At 42.5% G+C, this 21,994-nt stretch overlaps 1 protein-coding gene across 1 annotated transcript in view; it reads left to right on the top strand.

The window, feature by feature from the left end:
* The window catches only part of wdr7 (WD repeat domain 7), a 54,757-nt gene that overhangs the window by 26,466 nt on the left and 6,297 nt on the right, over positions 1-21,994 (top strand). The window contains exons 22-28 of the mRNA XM_076163680.1: positions 674-784; positions 9,547-9,774; positions 12,342-12,528; positions 16,032-16,149; positions 16,731-16,880; positions 17,202-17,284; positions 17,476-17,575. Of these exons, the coding sequence (XP_076019795.1) occupies positions 674-784; positions 9,547-9,774; positions 12,342-12,528; positions 16,032-16,149; positions 16,731-16,880; positions 17,202-17,284; positions 17,476-17,575 (977 nt within the window). The remainder of the gene's footprint in view (positions 1-673; positions 785-9,546; positions 9,775-12,341; positions 12,529-16,031; positions 16,150-16,730; positions 16,881-17,201; positions 17,285-17,475; positions 17,576-21,994) is intronic.

Genomic DNA, 21,994 nt, shown 5'->3' with positions numbered 1-21,994 from the left:
TGCCTTAATGAACAAGAATATGTTTGCTCCTAAACTGAAACTATAGAGGTGTAACATTCAGGTGACGGTGCTGATGTTGGAGGATGATGGGTTTAACACATCTTTTGTAGTTGCGTTGTGTCTTTTCCTTAAGTATCTGGTGCACAATGAAAAACACTCCGGCAGACATGTGCGTAATTAATTAATTAATTAGCAAAGTTTCCTCTAGAGATTGGTCCAGCATTTGCCGTCTCACCTTTTGGTCACTTCATTCATTAGCCAGCCTCTAATGAAAAGCCATGTGTAATTGGCAATGGATAGATAACGGCTAAATGAAAGCACTAAATATGAGAGAGGGGGAGGGGTAGAGAGGGAGGAGTAGAGGGAGAGAGAGGGGGGCAGCTTTGGCCGCTCATCAGTGCAGGTTTCTATGTCCTTCTTCCACTCTCCAATTGTTGTAATAATTGTTGTTATTAGACAGACAAACCACAAGTTGGTCTAGATGTTTCCTCTTACTGTATTCTGACTAATTGGTTTCTCTCTCTCTGCCTCTGTCTCCATCTTTCCCCCTCTGTCTCTCTCTCTCTCTCTCTCTCTATCCCTGTCCCCCCTCTCCCTCTGTTGTCCCTCCTCTTCTCTTTGTCCCTCTTTTGTCTCTCTCTCTCTCTCTCTCTCTCTCTCTGTCTCCTTCCAGCTGGGACCGCAGAACCTCTCACTACGCCCCTGCCCCCTCCTGAGGCTCAGCCAGTAGAAACGAAGGCTCCCGAGGAGGAAATGGACGTCACTGATGATGACATCACAGCAGGTAGGGACAAATACAGTGAAATGATGCTGATGATTAAGAAGTGACAAGAAGTACACTCACCGTTATCATAAGAATTTAAGTTTTGACGTTTGAGTAACCGCATATTAAAATGATAAGAACCACCTAGTAACACCTTAGCAACACTAACCACCTCAGCAAAACACCTTCCAAACGCCTATGGTAAATATCAGTGTATCAATATCGTCCTGTTTACTTGTCAGAATAAGTCCTGTGATAGCTTCTAATTCTGTGGTTTGAGCCTTTTAAGTTCAGTCGCTTGTAAATAAGTTAGAAAGCCCCCAGTGACGTTCTAGCTGAGCTATCCCTCCCCGCTACACTCTTGCGTCGGCTGTCGGCTACATCTGAAGGACACTGTCTCTCCTCGAGCAGGTGGATCTGTCTTTCTAACCTTAAAGACCGTGAAACCTGTACAGTGAAATCGGACGCTGAGCCAGCTCACTGATCACATACCTGTCGGGAAACTTTCTCTCCTTCTCAGTTGTGTGTTTGTGTCTGTGGGTGTGTGTTTTCCATTACTGCAGTATTAAATCTGTTGACAGAATAATATAGAAGAGATTCTGAATCTGTCCTGGTCTCACTGTCTTGGACTTTGCCTCTTCCTCCGTCTCATGAAAAGAGAAGAAGACGAGAATGAAGACTTGCTGCAGCCATCTTATTAGCAAGCTTTTGAGCCACATAATGGTCCAGTTTCACTACTAGTACATTTCTGAACCACTGTCATGGTCAGTGATGAAAATACTGCAGGTTGGTGGAAGATTGCGAAAGATGGAGAAACGACAATGTTGAGACGACAGCTTGGGAGAGAAATGTCATACACAAAAAGGACAGACAAATGAAGCTGCACTGAGGAAATGATGTAAGGCTGATCTGCTGTCAGCAGCAGTTTAGCTCATCGGGAAACAGCATTACAGCTTGTTAATGTTCCTTAAATGGTCTGACAGCCCAAAACTACAAGGACAGCAGTTGTGAGGCTGCCAGGGCGGCTGTAATGAGTTTATCATCAGAGCCAGTTTTTAAAAGGATGGAAAATGGCTGCAGGAGGAGCAGACGGCTTAAATAATGTCCAATAAAGGTTTCTGTGGGACTAGCTTTAATTATAAGGTCACAATGGTTCCCCGACACCCACTTATTGGAGGCTGAGATAATGAGGTAATGTTGCCTGGCAACTAATTAAGAGCTCACTCTAACTAGTCTACGCTGATGAAAGAGAGGAAAGGAGACTGGAGGAGAAACTCATTAGGAGAGGTATGAGTGGGGAGCAGAGAGTGAGAAAAGAAGAGGAGCAAGCAGACAAGCACAGAGGAGAGAAAAGGAGGTGAAGATAAAGATGAAAATAGATAGTAGAGAAAAGGAGTTTTATCTACCTTTGTTGAACACACTTATTGTAAGTCGCTTTGGATAAAAGCGTCTGCTAAATGATCGTAATGTAATGTAATGAGTGGTGGATAAGGAGAGAAATGGGGGAAAGAAAAAAAAAGACAGATGAGAGGAGATGAGGCGAGGAAAGAGTTGAGATGAGGAGAAGGGAGGAGCGGAAGATGAAGAAAGCAAGAGACAGATGTTCACAGAATCACTTTGCTGCAGGCTGTTGTTACCACGGTGACAGACTCATCACCTTACTCTGCTGTCACACATACTGTGGCGAGACATTTGAACGTTTATTGTATTCTTTTGATGGCAAGTTTCAGAACTCTGACGTTTTTCAGAATTTGATAGTTTACCTTTTAGATATGCATTTGGATTTTTATATGAAAACTCTGAAATTTGTTTGAAAATCATCAAAATCCAATTTCGATATCAACTGATTGACGTATTGCTATCAATATATTTTAGCGGTTTTCATTTCATTAGCTGAAACGCTAGGCTCTGTGCTAATCTAATGTGCCAGTGCAGAGGCTCCCATTTCTCTTCATCACACCGGCCTGATGTTTGAAACGATGCCGAGATCTGATTGGTTCTCATGATTGTGTTTTACGGCAGCCAGATGGTGTACACAGGGATATTATTATATTACAGCCAGGTGGTGCAATCAGGTTATTCCTCGGGAACAATAAATGTACAGGAATTTTGGAAACAGAAACAATAAAATGAATATTTGAGTCCAAACCCGAAGAAGCTAGTGCAGGAAAACGAGAGCTGGAAATGAAAACAAATTGTAGCACAAATTAAAATGCAATTAGAACTTAGGATGTTTATCGTTCAAACTCGCCCGCGAATCAAACTTCAAACGTCCTAACCCTAATATAGGCATCCTGACAGTCTCCTAGGAAACCAGTAAACCAGTACACCAGTCAGTAATTATCCATGGTTCTCCATCCATATCTGTGTTCAGATCATTACACACACACACACACACACACACACACACACACACACACACACACACACACACACACACACACACACACACACACACACACACACACATACACACACACACACATAAACACATCCATCCCCAAGGCTAGAGCTTTATCTTTGTGACACATTTATAAACCTTGACACACACTTGCACAAAACCTGCCCATCCCCCCCCTACATGTTCAGGTTATCACAGTGTCCAATGAACTATAAGACAGGTGTGTGTGTGTGTGTGCCTGCCTGCCTGCCTGCCTGTCTGTCTGCCTGTCTGTCTGTCTGTCAGATGGCGTGGGTCATAGGTGTGTTATCTTCCTTTTAACAGCGTAATGTTACCACGTCAACATGCAATGCACACACACACACACACGTTTGACCTATGGGTTTATGGGCCAGTGTGATAATGGCTTTGTTTACACGCACCTTCATAATCCAATTATAATGCAAATAAGGCGGTGCTGTGATTAAGACGGATCTTGAGATGGAGCTTAATCACAGTTTAAGCTTGAGCTCATGTAAACAGCCTCCTGTGATCATGTGCATATGAGTAAATATGTTATATATGTCAAACATGTACTGCAGGTTTCCACAGGCAAGACTCGCATTTCTTCCACTCTAATTGAAATGTTCATGTGACAGAATGACAGAAGCTGAAGATTTGATTCTCTCTCTCTCTCTCTCTCTTTCTCTCCCCCCCCCTCTCTCTCTCTCTCTCTCTGTACCCCTCTCTCTCACCCCTCTACCTCTCACTGCCTCCCCTCTGTCTCCTTCTCTCATCGGGGGGCTGGATGAGTTGTCAGACATCTTGACTTGATTGCATACTTCAGTCTGAACACTGATTTTAAAAAAAATGAAAAAGATGTCCTCAAGTTTTTAGGCGGTTTCTACCCTTTTTTTCTTCAGTTTTGCAGTCTTACCATCCTCTACATTTTCATATAAAATAGCTCAGTGTGATCCAATCCATCAGCTCGTTTCTTATTCGATCACTGCCCTTGATTCTCTACATTTTTCCCCACTTTTGACTGATCAGCTTTCAGCCTTTGTATCAACATGAACAGTCCTGTTATGTGACATGTTTGATTTTGTGGTAATTGTTTGTTCTATAAAGTATAAGGTGTTTTTGTTATCGCCATCTTTCCAGTTTTTGTCAGTGATTGTAGTAGTAGAAGCCGTAGTAGTGTTTTTACTATTATTATTATTTTGTGAGATATATACTTATTTATATATACTGTAAGCTTATTATTTTATTATGGTCATAGTTTTCCCTGCTCTCCCCCCTGCGTGATGACTTATTTTCTGGTGGTAATTTAAATTTTTTTCTCTCACAATGGAAGACGTGGTGCTTTTCATTTGCCGGGGGTGAAATCTAATTCTGTCAGATTGCTTTGATTCATGGCCGTGTGAGCGCCGAGAACGTGACAACGCTGCGGCGTCTCTATTAAAAATAATACCTTCTTTATGAAGAAGTGTTTTGATGGAGGTGCAATGTCTCTGCATTAGGGAAATTAACATCCAGACTCATTTTTCAGTGTGAACCATTAAGAGAAGGCCCGTGACAGCTCGCAGGGCTCTCCGAATATTGGCCGGATTAAAAAGCTATAACATCGCACATTAAACCTCAAAACAAACACGTCGTTGATAACGGATGATAAAAACATTAAACCATCGGCTCTCGATAATCTCTGGCTTCATATTTTTGAATTATGGGGTTGAGTAAAGTTAATGTGATTGACGGTAGAAAGCCGTACTCCATCTGCCCTGTACTCGTTCTGTTGATAGTAGTAATCACTGTTTTTGTGATGTCACTCCTCCTATGTGCTTGGAATACCTCGCAACATTTATAATTTTCCGCAACATTCTGCACGTAGAACAGCACAGGCTTGAATCTTCACTATGTAATGCTATATTTTCCACCATATACAGTAATTCCCCATTTAGTAACTCCCTCGCGACCCCCTTTTTAGATTCTCTGATTGTAAATATGTGTAGCTTATACGTCAATTAGAATTGTGCGTTTTAGCTTACGTGTACCGCCCGGCGCCTTTCCTTTTGGGATGAGAGAGAAAGAGAGCAACGTCAGACTGCTGTGAAAAGCAGAGTAGAGCCAATTGACTTTTAAGCATCAGATCAAATCTCCAAACTCCACTTGATGCTCTGGAGACGCGGCGCTGAAAGCTGTCGAAAGCCGTTCGCGGGCGGTAAATACATGAAAATGTTGTTCATTGAAATATCAGTGCATCTATTCTCCCGACAACAAACATTACCAGTCTGCAAATCAAGGCCATCAGCTCGGCTCCAGTAGACTCAGTTTCCTGTGAGGAGGATGTGAACTGTGCAGACGGAGCTGCTGAACTCTGACGGGCCGAACGGAACAGAGCTTCTCCACTTTACAATTTTTTTTTTTTAATAGTTTCCTTCACTCTAAGGCCAAAGTGTTCAAAATGGTTCTTTTGATAGTAAAGGTTGCTGACATCACATATGACGTCTCAAAAGGCTTTAAAGGCCCAAAACAGTAGACATGTCCTGACGAAGCCCAGAGCTGGCTGAGAGAAATGTACGCATTATCTTGGAAAACAAAATCATTCTAATAAAATAATCCCCAGTGTCTTTGTCAGCTGTAACCCCCAACCCCAATGTCTAAGTGAGCAGAGATAGCTGAACCGCCTGTGTCAAAATACACTTAACCTTCAGATTGACTCCGCCTTGTGGAAGGGCAGCGGACATTTCAGGTTCTCCACCTTCCTTCAGATCTTTTTTCTTTTCCTCTATCAACTTAATTGTGTTTTCAATTATTTGCCCAGATTTGCTGTCTCCTGACATTTGCTGTAAGGACAAACCCCCGGCCCCTCCCTCCCCCCCTCCAACACTGTAGCACTGCTCTTTTGTTTTCTGGAACTTTCCCACGTCTCTTAAAGATGTAACAAAGTTTGAAGGGTTTTTTGTTTTGGCTTCAAGCTGCGTTCAGCGCCAAATTTCCGCAGCATGCATTTGTTTGTTTTTATTTAGTTGTTCTCACATAACACTTTCTTTCCTCCCACCCTCATTCTCACAGTAGTTTCCTGCTGTTATTGATCCGCCTCCCACGGTCCCTAGTGATCAGGTTTTTACCAGTCCTTCATTGATTACCAATGGAGGCAGAGCTTGAGGTGCATGATGGGAGCCATGCTGGGGTTTTGGGGGCATGAGTAACCTGAAGGATGAGACAATCAGGAATATAACAGTAACTGGAAGTTCAAGGATCCGATATCCTGTTTTGGGGGCGGGCGGGCCGCAAGAATCTTTTTTTAACTTGCTGAATTTGATTGCTGATTGAAGTTGCACCTTTCCTTTCCAGGCTTTAACACAAAAGAAGCCTGTATTGTGAAGCAGTTTGGGTCAGATCATTCTGTGCACGTCTTTGAATTGCTAAAATAGAAGGCGGCCATTAAATTTTATTCATCTCTTAAATGAATGGATGTGTAGCTGTTATTATCTGGATGACAGTAGTTCGTCTCTAACTTGATGTAATTGGCGAATGGTGACTTGACCCCATTTTGTGAGTGTGTGTGCTTTTGCTTACTCTATTGATTGCTGCTCTTCACACAAAGAAACAAGCTCTATGTTGGTGCCCTTTGTCGTTCGTTCGTTCGTTCTTTCTTTCTTTCTTTCTTTCTTTCTTTCTTTCTTTCCTTCTTTCTTTCCTTTCTTTGCCTTCTTCATTTTTAATTTGTATTCTCTCTCCTCTCCCCTTTTCCTCATTCTCCTCCTGCCATGACATTCTAACCAAAATTCATGTCTTAATTCAAAACAAAATGAAACTTAATGTTTGTCTAAAGATCATTTTCTATACCTTGAAAAGCAGCACATTTTGATTTTGCTAATTTTTATTATAACAGGTGTCACACGTCTTTTTTTCTTGTTTCATCTCTCTATCTTCTCATTCACGTCACATGTATATATCTGATCTTTTTATTGATTGCTTGGGCTCCACAGGTTGCTGCATTAATCCATCTTGCCTTTTTAATAGATTCTATCCTTTATAGATAATGTCATTTCAGCCCAAAAGCCTTTTTATTTCAGTCCATCCCCCCTCCACCCTCCTCGTTTTTATGAAGATACAACCAAGCAGAGACGAGCGCGGGGATGAGCGAGGCGGAGGTTGTCCGTCCCCCCTTTTTTTAGATTATTGGGTTATGTTTGGGCGCGGGTCGGACACCAAATAGGATTTAGATACAATGTCATTATAATAGATCTGTCGGTCGTGAAGGAAGGAGATCGATCAGCTTCAAAAAATCCATCCATGTTCTTTCCATGCGGCGAGGAGGTGAAGCTGCCGACCAACAGGTAGCGTCACCTCGCTACCTGTTGACAGTCTGCACAAATATCTCTCTCTGTCTCACTCAACATGTTTAAATGCACTCAATACTGTGATTATTTGTCCTTACCGGGATTAATGCAAAATGTACAACAAGTCCCATCCATGGACAAAAACAATAGGATGCCGCTGTTCTCTGAGACGAGTCCTCACACTGAGGACATGCAAGGGGAGGTGGCAAACTTCAATTATTTATTCTAGTGGTTTAGAATTGCATAATCTAGGTCTGCTACTCAGAGTTATCATGCTCTGAATTGTGCGCAATAAGGTTTATACATGACGTGATTTTGTTTTACCTTAATCGCTTTATAATCAAGGTTTTAAAGTGCATGGTAACGTACCGACTTAGTCCGTTAGTCTCACACCCTCTCTTTTTCTGAATCAATCAAACTTAGTGTCTCTCTCTCCCTCTCTCTCTCTCTCTCTCTCTCTCCCTCTGTCTCTCTCTCTGTCTCTCTCTCTCTCTCTCTGTCTCTGAATGCGTTTGTCTCCGTCTCTCTGATTCTGTCTTTGTGACGGTGCCTCTGTCCATCTTTACCTTTGGCTCTTTAGTAAATCTGAACTTTTTACTGATTCCGGTTGTGGAGTCTCTCTGTAATTCTGTTATCTACTGGCCCAGTCTTGCCCAGGGGATGGATGCCATCTGTAATCCATTTATCAGTCATGGCCGCTGGGCCTTCTTCCAAATGACAGCTTGCCTTTAGCAAACTCATTATAAAGAGAACCAGGGTATAGTTATGGAAATATGGGGGAGGGGGCTCACGAGTCGTATACACAGAGTGGACCAAATGTGATGACAAGACATCATCTTTGTACTATCTGCATCCATAGAGATAAAGCTCCTCCATCATTGCTCATTTGTTAGCTTTGGAGTCTGAAGTTTTTGTTGTTTTGGTTTTGTGACTGTTTCCAGAGCAGCTCTTATGGAAAATAAGATTACAAATCAAAGAACACAGGTCGACTGTCTTGTGAAAGTTTCTGACAAAAGGACATACAACAAATGACACCTCAAAGTTTCCCAGACTGCAAAGTGACATCTGTTTATTGAACAATAGCAAATCACAGTTGTAGCGCGGACGTCCGTGTGCGTCCGTGCGTCCGTGCGTGCGGTGCTGTGCTCACCCGTCCAGAGAGGGAATAAAAAGTAGAAATCACAGGCTGGAGGTGGTCTTGCTCAAACACACACACACACACACGCACACCCACACGTGCAATCTTTAGTAGTCCTTATTGGGCCTTTGATCTTAGGTGTGTATGGAACTCTTTTCTCCTACTGTGTCACTCATATGAAAAACACACACACATATACTTTTCTTCCACACACACTCATGTATTTTGTAAAAAGCAGCTCAGTTTCCTGCTGCTTCTTCTGTTCAGACCCTGTTACACACACACACACAGGCACACACATATACAAAAGAGGTGATTTGGCCCTGTCTTGGTGGATGAATAGACACGCCCATGAGACACACACTCGCACACCCGTGTACAAAGGGTTTCTGAGTTACACGTGGCCAAAATGCTTCCAGGTCTTTGAACACGACCCTCACTGTGACACTTTGTGTGTGTGTGTGCGTGTGCGTACTGTGACTAAAGACTTCCAGCAGGACAATAAGACATGTGGCTGATTGTGTGTGGGTGTGTGTGGGGGGGTGGGTGGGTGTGGGTGTGTGACTAATGGTTAATAGCAGGACAATTGAAGTGTGCCTGCTCCCTACTGGATACTTGGAGGGGTTTTTTTTTTTTGAAAACACCTTTCAGCATGAAAAGGAAATTTTCTAAGGAGAAATGAAAAACAAGTTCTCTGTAGACTCTGTTTCTCTTCAGCTGAAACACCACCCACACTGAGAGCAAACTCCTTCAATCAACTTACCATAGTATAAACATTAAACGGATAAATACACAATAAACTAGAAGTGTGCTTGCTGCTTACTTATAGTCAAATGCCCTCCTGTTGAAGAATCCCTAACATATCCTGTAACATATCTAATATTTCAGTTGTAAAATTCTCAAATTCTCTGTCTCTCAGGCTGCCTGTCCAACCTTCCTCCCAACGCCAAGAAGATCTCCAACTCATACGAGGAACGACGTAAACAAGCCACCGCCATTGTGTTGCTGGGCGTCATCGGAGCAGAGTTTGGCGCGGAGATTGAGCCACCGAAGGGTTTGTCCCGTGCCCGAGCCACGGGTCAGGCACCCGAAGGGTTTGGATCAACCAGTGGGGGGACGTCCAACTACTCATTGGCTCGACACACATGTAAGTACAAAGATTCCTGTAAACGTGTTTTGTTTATTGGTCTGTGTTTGCGGCCCTCAGGCTACATTTTTTTTTAAAAAACCTTGCCGTCCATCCCACTACTCCTCTGCTCTGATTGGTTGCCTTGTGCCATCACTGATAGGCTGTGGAGCATGATGCTTTTAAGCTAGACCTGGGGGAGCCAACGGAGGGATATGAACATTTTACTACTCCACAACAGTTGTTACACTTGCAGTAAAAGTTCCAACGGACAATTATGAGTGTTGTTACAAAAGCACGAGGTTAAGGCCGTCTTAATGCTTTTTCCTCTCTCTTACTCTCAGTGATCATGTTTGTTGTCCTCTCTCTCGTCTTGGCTCTTGTCCTTCCTTTACTTTGCATCAGCGTGTTGTTTGCTCCTTCTTACACCCCCGCCCCCCCTCCCCCCTTCTCTGTTATGAAATTGAAAGATGGATTGGTGTAGTTGCCATACAGTGCAGTGTGTGTGTGATGAATGAAGGCTGTCCACCCAGACACACACAGAGCGCACAGTAGTCCACAGTGAATAACACAGTATGGATTGATGTTTTCACACAACGTGGAGCAATTGCTGGGGAGATGGAAGGAGAGATTGAATTTAAAGATGGTAGGAAGGATGGAAGGTAACAGAGAGAAATATGGATGAAGGAAGACAGGAGACAAGGCAGACATTGTTACAGTCTCTAGTCCTTCACTAGGGACACTGGCATTTGAAAACATTTGTGTGCATTAATAGAAGTTTTGGTTTTTATTTAGTATTAATCTATGTTAATTAAATCTACTTCATTGCCAGCATTTCTTTTTGGAATGGAAGATGGAGTCTTTATCGTTGGGTCTGGCTAAATTTGCTTGCATAGACTGAGGAATTTTAAAATAAGTCTGACAGCACAGATCAGATCTAGCCCAGATCAATGTGGATGGAAGAGAATGCAAAACCTGAACTGAGGCAGATCATGAGGCAGATCATCAATTCCTCTATCTGTGTATTTTTGCTTTAAATAGGAACAGACAAAAACATGTTCCTTGTTTGCTTTGTTCTGAATTTTACCACCAACAACACCCCTACCCCCATAGCCTGTCTGATCCAGGTCTCATCCACTAACCCAGTCCCAAACATTAGTTTACCTCCACTTCTTATTTAGGAGGGAAAGAGGGAGAGGAAGGGAGGATGTGTGTGTGAGAGAGAGAGAGCATGTGTTTGTTCTATGTTGATATTCTCCTCTCCCTTTCCTAGTTGGCACCAAGAATAGTAGCATTTGGCCTGTAGGGGGTGAACCACTAATTACTTCTTCCACTATTAATTAAATGCCTTTTCTTTCCCCCTTTATCTTTGTTCCCTCTTCCCCCTCCCATTACCTTCCTCTTCCTTGTCTCTAATCAGCCTTAATGTGACATGTTTACTGCTCCAACTAACAGCTCATTATGGCAAACTGATGCTTTGTCAATAGTGGCCCTGCCTGCTTTAAACAAAGATGTCCCCTGTTTACTACAGGGAGAAGGGCTAAGAAAATCTAACCGACCTTGGCCCTCTTGGCCGATGTTTAATTCTCTGGGAAATGTTCAAGGTACAAAGTAACGGTCAGGTGTAACCTCAATCAGATTTGTTACAGTCCATCATAACTCCCATATACAGACACAATCGGAGCCATTGTTCAGTTTTGGCCTAATGACCATTCCACAGTGGGTGGTCTAGTGCCTCACAGGCTAACGATCATGTTGACACGCATTCACAACACAGGGTTTTGAATTTGCCTCATGACCTTTGATCCATGGCCCCATTCAGCCATCCATTTCTCTGTTCAGTTATTGATTATTATTATTATGACATTTATGGCACCATTCAGAGACTTAACTGTTTCCATTAACTATCTACCACTTACTTCCGGAATACTCTAGTGTTGATTATCCTACTGGCATTGGGATTGAAGAGAATACTGAGAGAGACTTTGGCCTGTACAGATCAGAACATTTCTGACAAGTCTGCCCACGAACCATTTTGCTGTTTTCAATGATTTGAATTTGAGATTTGCGTTTTGCATTTATGTATTTTTGCATTTATGAGTACAGTCTGCCATACGTCAAGTCGTTTTGCCTGTTATCAACCCCTGAAAGTCTTCAAGCAAGTGAAAAACATCAGCCAGTGCTTTGTTGAAGACCTAGAAATTGGAGAAGAGGCAAGGAGATCTAGAGGAGATAAATTTCCAGAACAGCAGAAAGAGATGAGCTGAAATATAAAGGCTTCTCCGCAGTCTCCATTTTGTTTCCGTTTAGTTGTCCATCTTGTAAACCTTGTAGTTACTGTTTATCAACAACAAATGGGCTGACATTGGCCCTTTCACATTGCATTTGATTTCTTATTACTATGTGAAATACCAATGATAGAAAGGAAATGTGAAAATTTTATAACAATATGAAGAAAGTTCTGTTATATCATAGATTGTTTAATTTTGGTTAAAACCCTCTAACTTGTGAATCAGTTAGAATATCTACTGCTCCATCCTGACTGTCCTGCCCTTATGGATATATTCTATGGTTTCTATTGTTTGCAGGTAAGGCTCTTACCTTCCTGCTGCTGCAGCCCCCCAGCCCCAAATTGCCGCCACACAGCACCATCCGCCGCACCGCCATCGATCTGATTGGCCGAGGCTTCACTGTGTGGGAGCCATATATGGACGTGTCAGCAGTGCTTATGGGGCTGCTGGAGCTGTGTGCTGATGCGGAGAAACAGCTGGCCAAGTGAGTGCGCACACACATGTTAAATGTTTCATATAACAACATACAAAGCTCTTGTCTCGGCTTTTGTCCCTCCTTAGCACCAAACATGCATGCCATTAGCAAATTAAAGGAATTATGATGTCTGATCCACTGCTCTACGCACTGACTTTCCTGGCTTGCTACATGCCTACGCACACGCACAAAGGGCTGGGCTTGGGCTGGGTGTGGGAGTAAGCATCCATTGATTGGAGGTGTGGACAGAGAGTTGGGCCTTGAGCCGTTTTTAGAATTGAGCGTGCAACTGAAGGCGTGTTCTGGAGTGTTACGTTATAAGCTCAGTAGTTGAGTATTTGTTTGTTTTTGGAAGTTGCTGCCATTTCAGTGAATGGCCAATTGTTCAAGATCTACTTTGGAGCAGTTTCGGAGATGAAGGACTCATTACATTGCCCCACAGACTTGTTATGGACTGTATTTTTCTTCAAGAGACCGTGTAGACATGTTTACCACTACCCCCAAAAATAAGGACACAGAACACCAGGACGAATCGAGGACAGTAGTTTTAGAAATTACTTTTGTGTTTGTTTGTATGGCTGTTTTGAAAAATCTTAGGTGGGAAAGTGGTCAAGCTGAGATTTAGATCTGCGCTGTGGAAGCAACACCAGGGTAGAAACAAATACAGGCTGGTTTATACAGATAGCTGGGCTGTTCTAGTCTCGGCTTATTGGCTAAAGAATTAAGGGTTTCACCTCGATGCATGAAACCACAGAGTTGCCTATGGTGCCTTCAGGTGGGGGGGCACCCAACTGTTGACCTCATACACCTCTGGCTGATTTATCGATGTGTGTGTGCATGTGTGAGTGTAGCTGGCCGTTATTCGCCATGCAGAGATAAATACATCTTTTCAGGAGTAGGGGACAACAGGTTTGTCATACTGAGATAAAAGTCTGTTTACATTGTGTTTTGAAAAATTGTATTTCTCACGCAGAAATGAGAAGATTCACCCCGTGTGTGTTCGTGTATGTGTTTGTGCTTGCATGCAGAGAAGTCTTTCAACTAATTTACACCAGTGTGTGTGTGTGTGTGTGTGTGTGTGTGTGTGTGTGTGTGTGTGTGTGTGTGTGTGTGTGTGTGTGTGTGTGTGTGTGTGTGTGTGTGTGTGTGTGTGTGTGTGTGTGTGTGTGTGTGTGTGTGTGTGTGTGTGTGTGTGTGTGTCAGGGGGAGGCTGTGGTTAGGGGTGATGGGTAGATTTGGGTAACGATTTCATAGAAGGTGAGGAACGTAAAGATTTTGGGGAAAGTGCCCTGAGGGCCCCAAGGGCGCTCTGCTCTAGTTATTATTCCAATCATTAATCCAGCCAGTATACCAATCAGAAATCCAAATAACATTGCTCTTCTTAGATCAATAAGTAAACCAGTCATTCAATAAGTTAGTCAATAAAACAATAACACATTAAATTTCAAGTCAGAAACCCAGTCAGCTTAACAGTCTGTGATCAGCCAGAAGGCCAGGTTATGAATTATTATTTGTGCATGTTTTTCCATGCTTGCATCGACTCCTACTAACTGACTGGTGTACTGACTGATTTAAAGCTTTTTGACTGACCGGCTCTCTCAGCTCTTTCATTTGATGGTTTACTAAAAGCACACTGTAAAGCCAGTAAACCAGTCTGTAAACAAGTAAGTGGCACTGTCTGTAAAGCAGTAAATCAGTCACATCCATACTGTAGATTGTAGGTGTCTTCTAGCAGTGGGATGCACCATGTGACTAGGTGTATTGATTGTGTGTGTGTGTGTGTGTGTGTGTGATGCTTGTAAGGGTAAAATCATAGTCAAGACTATTTCATCAGTGGTTATGATTACTGATTATTACCCTTGGTGGTTGGAGTTCTAATTACCTGCTTTATATCAACATCCTGACTGTTTCCAATTACACGCTACTCTGCAAATGTATCAATATTACTGATATATTGCCAATAAATTACCTGTATTAATTACAGAAACCCAGGCCTGTGATGTTTAATTACAGCTCCAGTCACTTTCTCTCCTCCCCTCAGTCATTTGTTAACAAAGTGCCCTTGCTCGCCCACTTGCTTGCCCCCTCTCTCTTGCGCTCTTTCTCTCTCTTATACACATGCGCACACACACACAGGGAGGGGTGGCCAGCTGTGTGTGTGTGCGTGTGTCTAATTCCTGTTGCATTGTGGGAGTCCATTATGCCGTCAAGTGCTGAATGGCTCCCATTGACCCGGCCTTGACATTATAAGCTGTCCACTAATCTCTGTACTCCATATATTAGTAACCCCCCCCACATACACACACACACACACACACACACACCCCCGCTCTCTCTCACTCTCGGTCTCTCTCTCTCTCTCTCTTGCTCTCCCTCCCTCTCTCTCTCTGTGTATTGTAAATAGGGCTGCGCATTAATCTAATTCAAATTCAAATTGCAATTTGGCGCAATTACCAAATCATATATATAATGTCAAGAGTGCTGCAGATTATGGTAATGGTCACATGCCTATATACATATATATGCCTATATTTGTGTGTGTGTATATATATATATATATAGATATATATAGATATGTGTGTGTGTGTATATACAGGTGCAGCTCAATGAATTAGAATATGGTGGAGAAGTTCATTTATTTCAGTAATTCAATTCAAAAAGTGAAACTCTCATATATTATAGCTTCATTAGTGAAATATTTCAAGCCTTTATTTGTTTTAATTTGGATGATTATGGCTTACAGCTCATGAAAACCCCAAGTTCAGTATCTCAGAAAATGTTAATATTGTGAAAAAGTTCAATATTGTAGCCTCAGGGTGTCTCACTCTAATCAGCTCATTAACTCAAATCACCTGCTGAGGTTTCCTGTGTCTTTAATTGTCTCTCAGTCTGGTTCAGTTGGCGACACAATCATGGGGAAGACGACCAGATTCAAATTTATTGAGATGCACCTGTGTATGAGATGTATTGCTCAATATACTTTAGAAAAGAGTGTTTACAATGGAAAAACAACAGTGCTCTGCTGTAAAAAAACAAAACAATAAAAACCTTCTGGTCTGGGCCAGACTGGAGTTGACTTCCTGTTGCTGTTTACATGAACCACCATGTCTGCCAGTGTGTGAGACTCACTATTTAGTTAGGCGCCCATGTTAATAAATTACAACTGCACACTGGTTTACCACAAAGAAACAACTGAAACAATGGAATAAATACAATTGCATGGGAGTTTGAGCACCAGGTGGTTGTTCTGCCCCGCAGCAGGTCCGGTGTGACAGATGGCAACAGTCACGCAGTAGCAGTTCTGCATATGCTACCAGTGTGAAACAGGCAAGCTGAGCACCAAGCACTATTTCTGTGTAGTTGGGGGAAAAAGTTTTCAGACTCGGGTTCAGCTTTCAGGTTGTTTAGTTTTCAGCTTACAGCTGGACTTTTACACAGTGAGCCTGTAATATTTGAAATTACAAATATTTCACATGTCTATATTTTGCTCTCCTTCTCTCTCTCTCTCACAGTATTACAATGGGTTTACCCCTAAACCCACCAGCAGATTCTGCTCGCTCGGCCCGTCACGCCCTGTCTCTCATAGCTACTGCCCGGCCACCCGCCTTTATTACCACTATCGCCAGAGAGGTGAGACTCGGCTAATCATACACACTTACTACGAGAGAACACACATATCATTGTACAAATGTGTTAACTTCTTTGCTATTACTTAAGTACATACACATATTTAGTGTGTCGAAATATATATATATATATATAGTACAGTATGTTTTCGTGCATAGTTGAGTCGCTTGGCCTTGTTTCCATTGCGGAGATATGGCTTTTTGGCTGCAACTCTTCCATGAAGACCAATTCAGGCCAGACATCTTCGATCCCACTGGTTTCTGCCAGTTCTGAGCTGATGGCACTGCTGGACATCTTGTGATTTTGAAGGGAAATAAGCTTGATATGTATTTCATCTGCTGCACTAAGTTTCCTTGGGTCTACGATCCTCAACGTTGCCCATTTCTTTGTTCTTCTTCAAAGGAGCTTGAACAGCACATCTTGAAACCCCAGTCTGCTTTGAAATCTTTGTCTGGGAGAGCCCTCGCTGATGCAGTATAACTAGTTTGCATCTTGTTGCTGTACTCCGTTTTGCCATGGTGTATAACTTGTGACCTTAAAACATACAAAAAAATACATTTATAATTACTATTTTATTTGATCAGGTTCATCGGTACAATGCGGCCCAGGCGAATTCTCAGTCCCAGCAGAACGTGCACACCACTACTCTTGCCCGAGCAAAGACGGAGATCCTGAGAGTCATTGACATCCTTATTGAGAAGATGCCTGGAGATGTTGTGGACCTGCTGGTCGAGGTAATCCATGAACTATGACCTACATGTCAATCAGACCGTAAGACATTTTCCAACCCACGCCCATCTAAAATCCAAGGAAAGTGGATCTTGGGCAACTAGACTTCCTGGTAAAGGCTTGAAGACATTTCACCTCTTCTCCAAAAGGCTTCTTCAGTTCTTCAACGTCTTCAAGCCTTTGCCAGCAAGTCCAGTTGCACTTTGCTTTCCCTGGATACCATGACCTGGCTGACTGAGAACCTTCACAGACATCCTATCGAAAATGTTTTTCCAAGCAATGCCTGAATAATAGAATATTAATGAAACTCATTTCCTCTGCTCTAGGTGATGGATATCATCATGTATTGTATTGAAGGTTCTCTGGTGAAAAAGAAAGGACTACAGGAGTGTTTCCCTGCTATCTGCAAGTAAGTGAGCATGTGCGTTAACAAGCCTCAGTTGTTGTGTGTAACTTCGGGGGCAACTAGCGGGCAAATTGACCTCTAGGGGATTGTGGTGGTGTCAAAGGTCAAAGGTTATCCCACAGGTGACAGATAGCCTTGGGATGTGTGACTGAATCTCTCGCTCTCTTGCTCTCTCCCTCTGCCTTCCCTTACAGGTTCTACATGGTGGGTTACTGTGATCGCAGTCATCGGATCGCAGTTGGAGCTCGTCAGGGTTCAGTCGCTCTCTATGATGTTCGTACAGGAAAATGTCAGGTATGTAAAAATATTTTATGATCAACTTACAATTACTTTCATCAGCCCACACTTGCACTGCAGTGGCACACATCAACTCCCCACTCACAACAGGGGTAGTCCATACCACATTCAAGCAAGCTTGGGTCAGCCCACTGCTCAAAAATCTAGACTTGTACTATCCCTTCAGTTGAGAATCCTTCCTTCGTTCCTTTTCAGTCTTTAATCAAATCTTGAACTTAAACCCTAACCCCTTACTTCCTATCTGAGAACCACCTGCATGACCCCAACCAGTCTGGCTTCAAGCGAGGTCACTCCACCGAAATTGCCCTCTTGTCTGTAGTGGAAACCCAGAATGGCAAAAGCTGTTAGCCAATCCTCAGTTCTAATGCTGCTTGACCTATTACCTACCTTTTACACAGTCAACCATCAAATCTTCCTCTCCACATTGTGTGAGCTTGACCTCTTAGGATTGCCTCCCAGCTGCTTTGACGTCTTTTCTCTCAGGGAGCTCTTTAATTAAGAGTGTCATGGAGGGGGAGATGTGTCTAAATCGCACTACTTGTTCACAGGGGTACCTCAAGGTCCAGTGCTTGAACCCCTTCTCTTTTCCATATACACAAACTCAGTTCGCGCAATCATCTGCTCACATGTCTTCCTTTCATCTTTCTTTCCAAATAGAGTATACGTCAATAACTTCAATCACTTCCCATTCATACATCTGTTAAGTCATCCATTCAAACTTTTAATCTATGCTTCTATCATTCTCTAGTTCAGGTTCTCTCCAACCCAGTTCTACAAGGGCCCCCCATCCAGCAGGTTTTCTATGAAGCAGGATAGAACACCTGCTTCATAGGAGCCCTTGTAGGACTGGGTTGGAGAGCCCTGTGTCCATTTGTTTTCACATTCACGTTTGTTAATATATTTACCTTCTTTTAATCTGTTTATTCATTCATCATCCATCTTCAAATTTTTGGGAAAGCCCTCCGAGGACACAGGAGTTTTGTAGTTTTTTTTCTGTAATAGATAAATGATGAAGTGATGACTCTCCACAATGTGTGCTTGTGTCTTTCATGCATTTATATGTCTGTGTGTGTGTGGGTGTGTCTGTGTGTTGGTAATTTGCTCTGTATTGATTTGCAGTAACCCAAGCAGTCTAGTCTGGTGGTGGGGGTCATTTATATCTGATAACAGCACTGCACCCTGCTCACCAACATCTACTCACTTTCACTCTCTTTCTCTCTGTGTACATGCGTGTGTGTGAGTATTTGTGTAGTAGATTTTCTTTTCCTTTGTGTGTTATACACAGTAATTAACATTCATTAGATATGGCTTTGCGGGAAGTGTGTGTGTGCGCGAGTCTGTGGGGGCGGGGTGGAATCATTCTAGCAAGTTCATTTTTAATTTAAGAGCTGTGGATATGAATTAATCTATTAATTTTACTATAGAATTTTGGGGGATTATTTCCGAAAAATTTCCGTAATGTACATTTAACCCATTCAATTCTATCTCTCTCGAGCTTTCATCTGATAAAATGTCACCCGTTCTTCACATTGATTATCCACGGTGAATAAAAGCCAATGCTGAAATATCAGATGATGATGATTAATGTTGTGTAATTTACACAACAGTTATTATTCACAGATATACTCCAGAATAAATTATTAAGTGGTAGCTCACTCATTGGCTGCCCAATGAATCCCTTACCAATGGAAGAGCAGAAGGTCCTCAAACCAACAATAACAGAAGTGAGAATATTGTATTTATCCAAATTCTGGCATAAAACACATGTATGCATTAAGTACATCCTGATGGTCCAGATACTCGTTTAGATGTGGATCATGCTGTGGTCATCCGACCCTTGTGGCTGTAAGAACTGATCACTATTGGAATCCTTTGAAACTGATTCAAGCTGACAAAGCTGTTGTTCTTCACCAGTGGAAACTCGATCTTGGCATCAGCCAGGGGGTGGTTAAATCATTTTGAGTTACATGTGTGTGAAGGGTAGAAAAAGAAAGGGGGATACAGGAAGGAGAATGACAGGAGAGAAAGAAGTGAAGGACAAGCATAGACACATTCATGCGACGCAGGGTTTCTGTGCCTAATCCAACTGTGTATGTATGTTTGTCCAACTGTAGCTAGCCTGTCCCTGCATGACCATCTGCCACAGCTTTGATCATCCTCCGTGAACAGCTCTTTGTCAGCTGAATTACTCTGTGCGTGTGTGTGTGCGTGTGTGCGTGCGTGCGTGCAGCTGCTTGTGGAGCTCCTTTAACAGACTCTTCTGAGGTTACTAATTGTAGACAAAGGAGAAACCCAGAATGTTCTCTGTCCGCAGACATGTCCTGCAAGGAAGAGGTGATTTCGTCCTGAGTTCCTTCATTTTCATCTTACTTAATTTCTACGTTTCAATTTACACAGCACATAGCCCCAAATGGAAAATAGACTAGAGTTGTGTTGTCTGATGTGACAGAAATTAGCATAAGTATTTCAAGTATAAGACCTAGAGTATACCATTGAAAATTGATGTATTCATGGACGTATGACACCTGCACATGCGTTTCCTCTATGGCAGGCTCGCCTCGGCTATATTCTGTGAACAGTGGACAAATGTGGCCATAGGCGGACCGATTAGATTGGAATTCTGGTAACCTTTACGTCATTCCAACTGTGAAATGATGGAGGACAATGAGATTTAGTAAGTATTTTGGGTGATTTGGATTGAATGTATCAGATATTCGCGAACGTTGGACTGTTCATTGGAGTTATCTGTATGGTTCTTCAGTTCAAGTGCTTAAAACTATTAAAATAAGCAGTCACTGAACGCCAACAACTCCAGGGTGTGTTTTTCTGCAGCAAAAAGCTTCTTTTTTTCTCGGTATACAAGCCGTTTGACCTATGGGCCTTTGGAGGGCAAGAGCTCCGGTGATGCTGTCAAATACGAGAACGTTGCGTATGTCTAGGCAAGCGTGTAGTATGTCATGTTAAGTTATTCTTTTGCGTGTGCGGGTCACTTCAGGAGCATGATCTGCTCAGACTGGTATCACCCACAGGCCACATTCAGAGATCAATATGAACAGTCTAACAAAAAAAGAATCACATATGTGCAATTAATCGGAATTGAGCACTAAGGCTTGCAGTCTGAACAGCGCGCACAGAAGTGGAGTGCTGTAAGTGGTTTCACTGTGCTTCACTGCTCTCTGATAGGCCGATTGATTTGGTAGGCAGCCCACTGTGACACACACACACAAACCCAAGGATGCGTACACACACTCATGTAGCAGTGCATACACATATTGGAACACACGCACTGATCATAATATATATGATGTCATCAATATTTCATGATGCATTAAACATTTTTCCTGTACATCCTGTTTCTGTCTCACTCACATCTGTGTGTGAGACTTTGTACAGTGTTTGCTACTCTGACCGGACGCATTTGTTTCCTGTTTTCCCGATTTCCCTCTGCGTTGTGTCTGTGTTGGTTCACGAACACTCCATTATTACTTGTAATACAGACTGTATATAACAACTGAGTGTGGAACAGAATTTCCCTTAGGGATCAAGTAAAGGGTTTTGTCTTCTTCTTCTTCAAACCATAACTGAGCTTACTATTTATGTTTTTTCAGTGAGCTCAGTGATTCTTGCTCACCAGTTCTAAAGGGACCCAAGGCTCACTGAGAGCCTGAAATTTACAAACTACAACCAAGTGCAGTCATTATGTATTTGCTGTCTTCCATCCGTGATCGTTCCCTTGAACTCCTTCAGGAGCCACTATACTCTGCTGATTTGGCCCTTCAGTCTTTCACCTTTTCCCAAACATGAAAAAAGCTTTAGCTCAAAGCCATATCAGCAGAAGTGTGCCCAGTTGGAAAGGCATCGCGTTTTATAAATAATTGTTCCACCTTTGAGTTAGATCTTCCTACCCAAGCTGTTATGCGTTTGCACTTTTCTACCTTTTTTTTTCCTCCATTTACCTTCAACAACAATACTGAGGTAAAATGAGATTTGGGACGTCCCAGATGAGCGTGTGATAAAATAGGAAGAGTTGGGAAAGAAGAAAGCCAAGAGGGGTTTGAGGATGGACAGTGCTGGGGAAAAAAAATCAAAATAATTCCCCTTTATTCTCAGCTACCACTGCTGCCACCAAATAGGATTTCCCCTATCAAAGGCAGGAGAGAGAGAATGAATTAGAAAGATGAGATTTTCATTTCATTGCGTTACTTTTATTTTTTTCTTCTTTAATCGCCACATATGGGTTATTATTTCAAGGCCTGGAGGGCCGAGGCAATGATGTCTTAATCTGATCTGGATGTGAGAGTCTGTAATCTCGATTGTGTGGAGGGGAGATTTATTGCGTTACACACCCTGCATCTGGTGGGATGTTTGATTGCGTTACACATGGATGGGGCGTTGGTTTGTTTTGCCGCTTCACAT

This window comes from Genypterus blacodes, unplaced genomic scaffold, assembly GCF_046128005.1.
Source record: "Genypterus blacodes isolate CSIRO-AG114 ecotype Tasmania unplaced genomic scaffold, CSIRO-AGI_Gbla_v1 ptg000133l_1, whole genome shotgun sequence".
Classification (NCBI taxonomy): domain Eukaryota; kingdom Metazoa; phylum Chordata; class Actinopteri; order Ophidiiformes; family Ophidiidae; genus Genypterus; species Genypterus blacodes.
The sequence above is the reverse complement of the archived record's forward strand: the minus strand, read 5'-3'. Positions and strand labels throughout refer to the sequence as shown.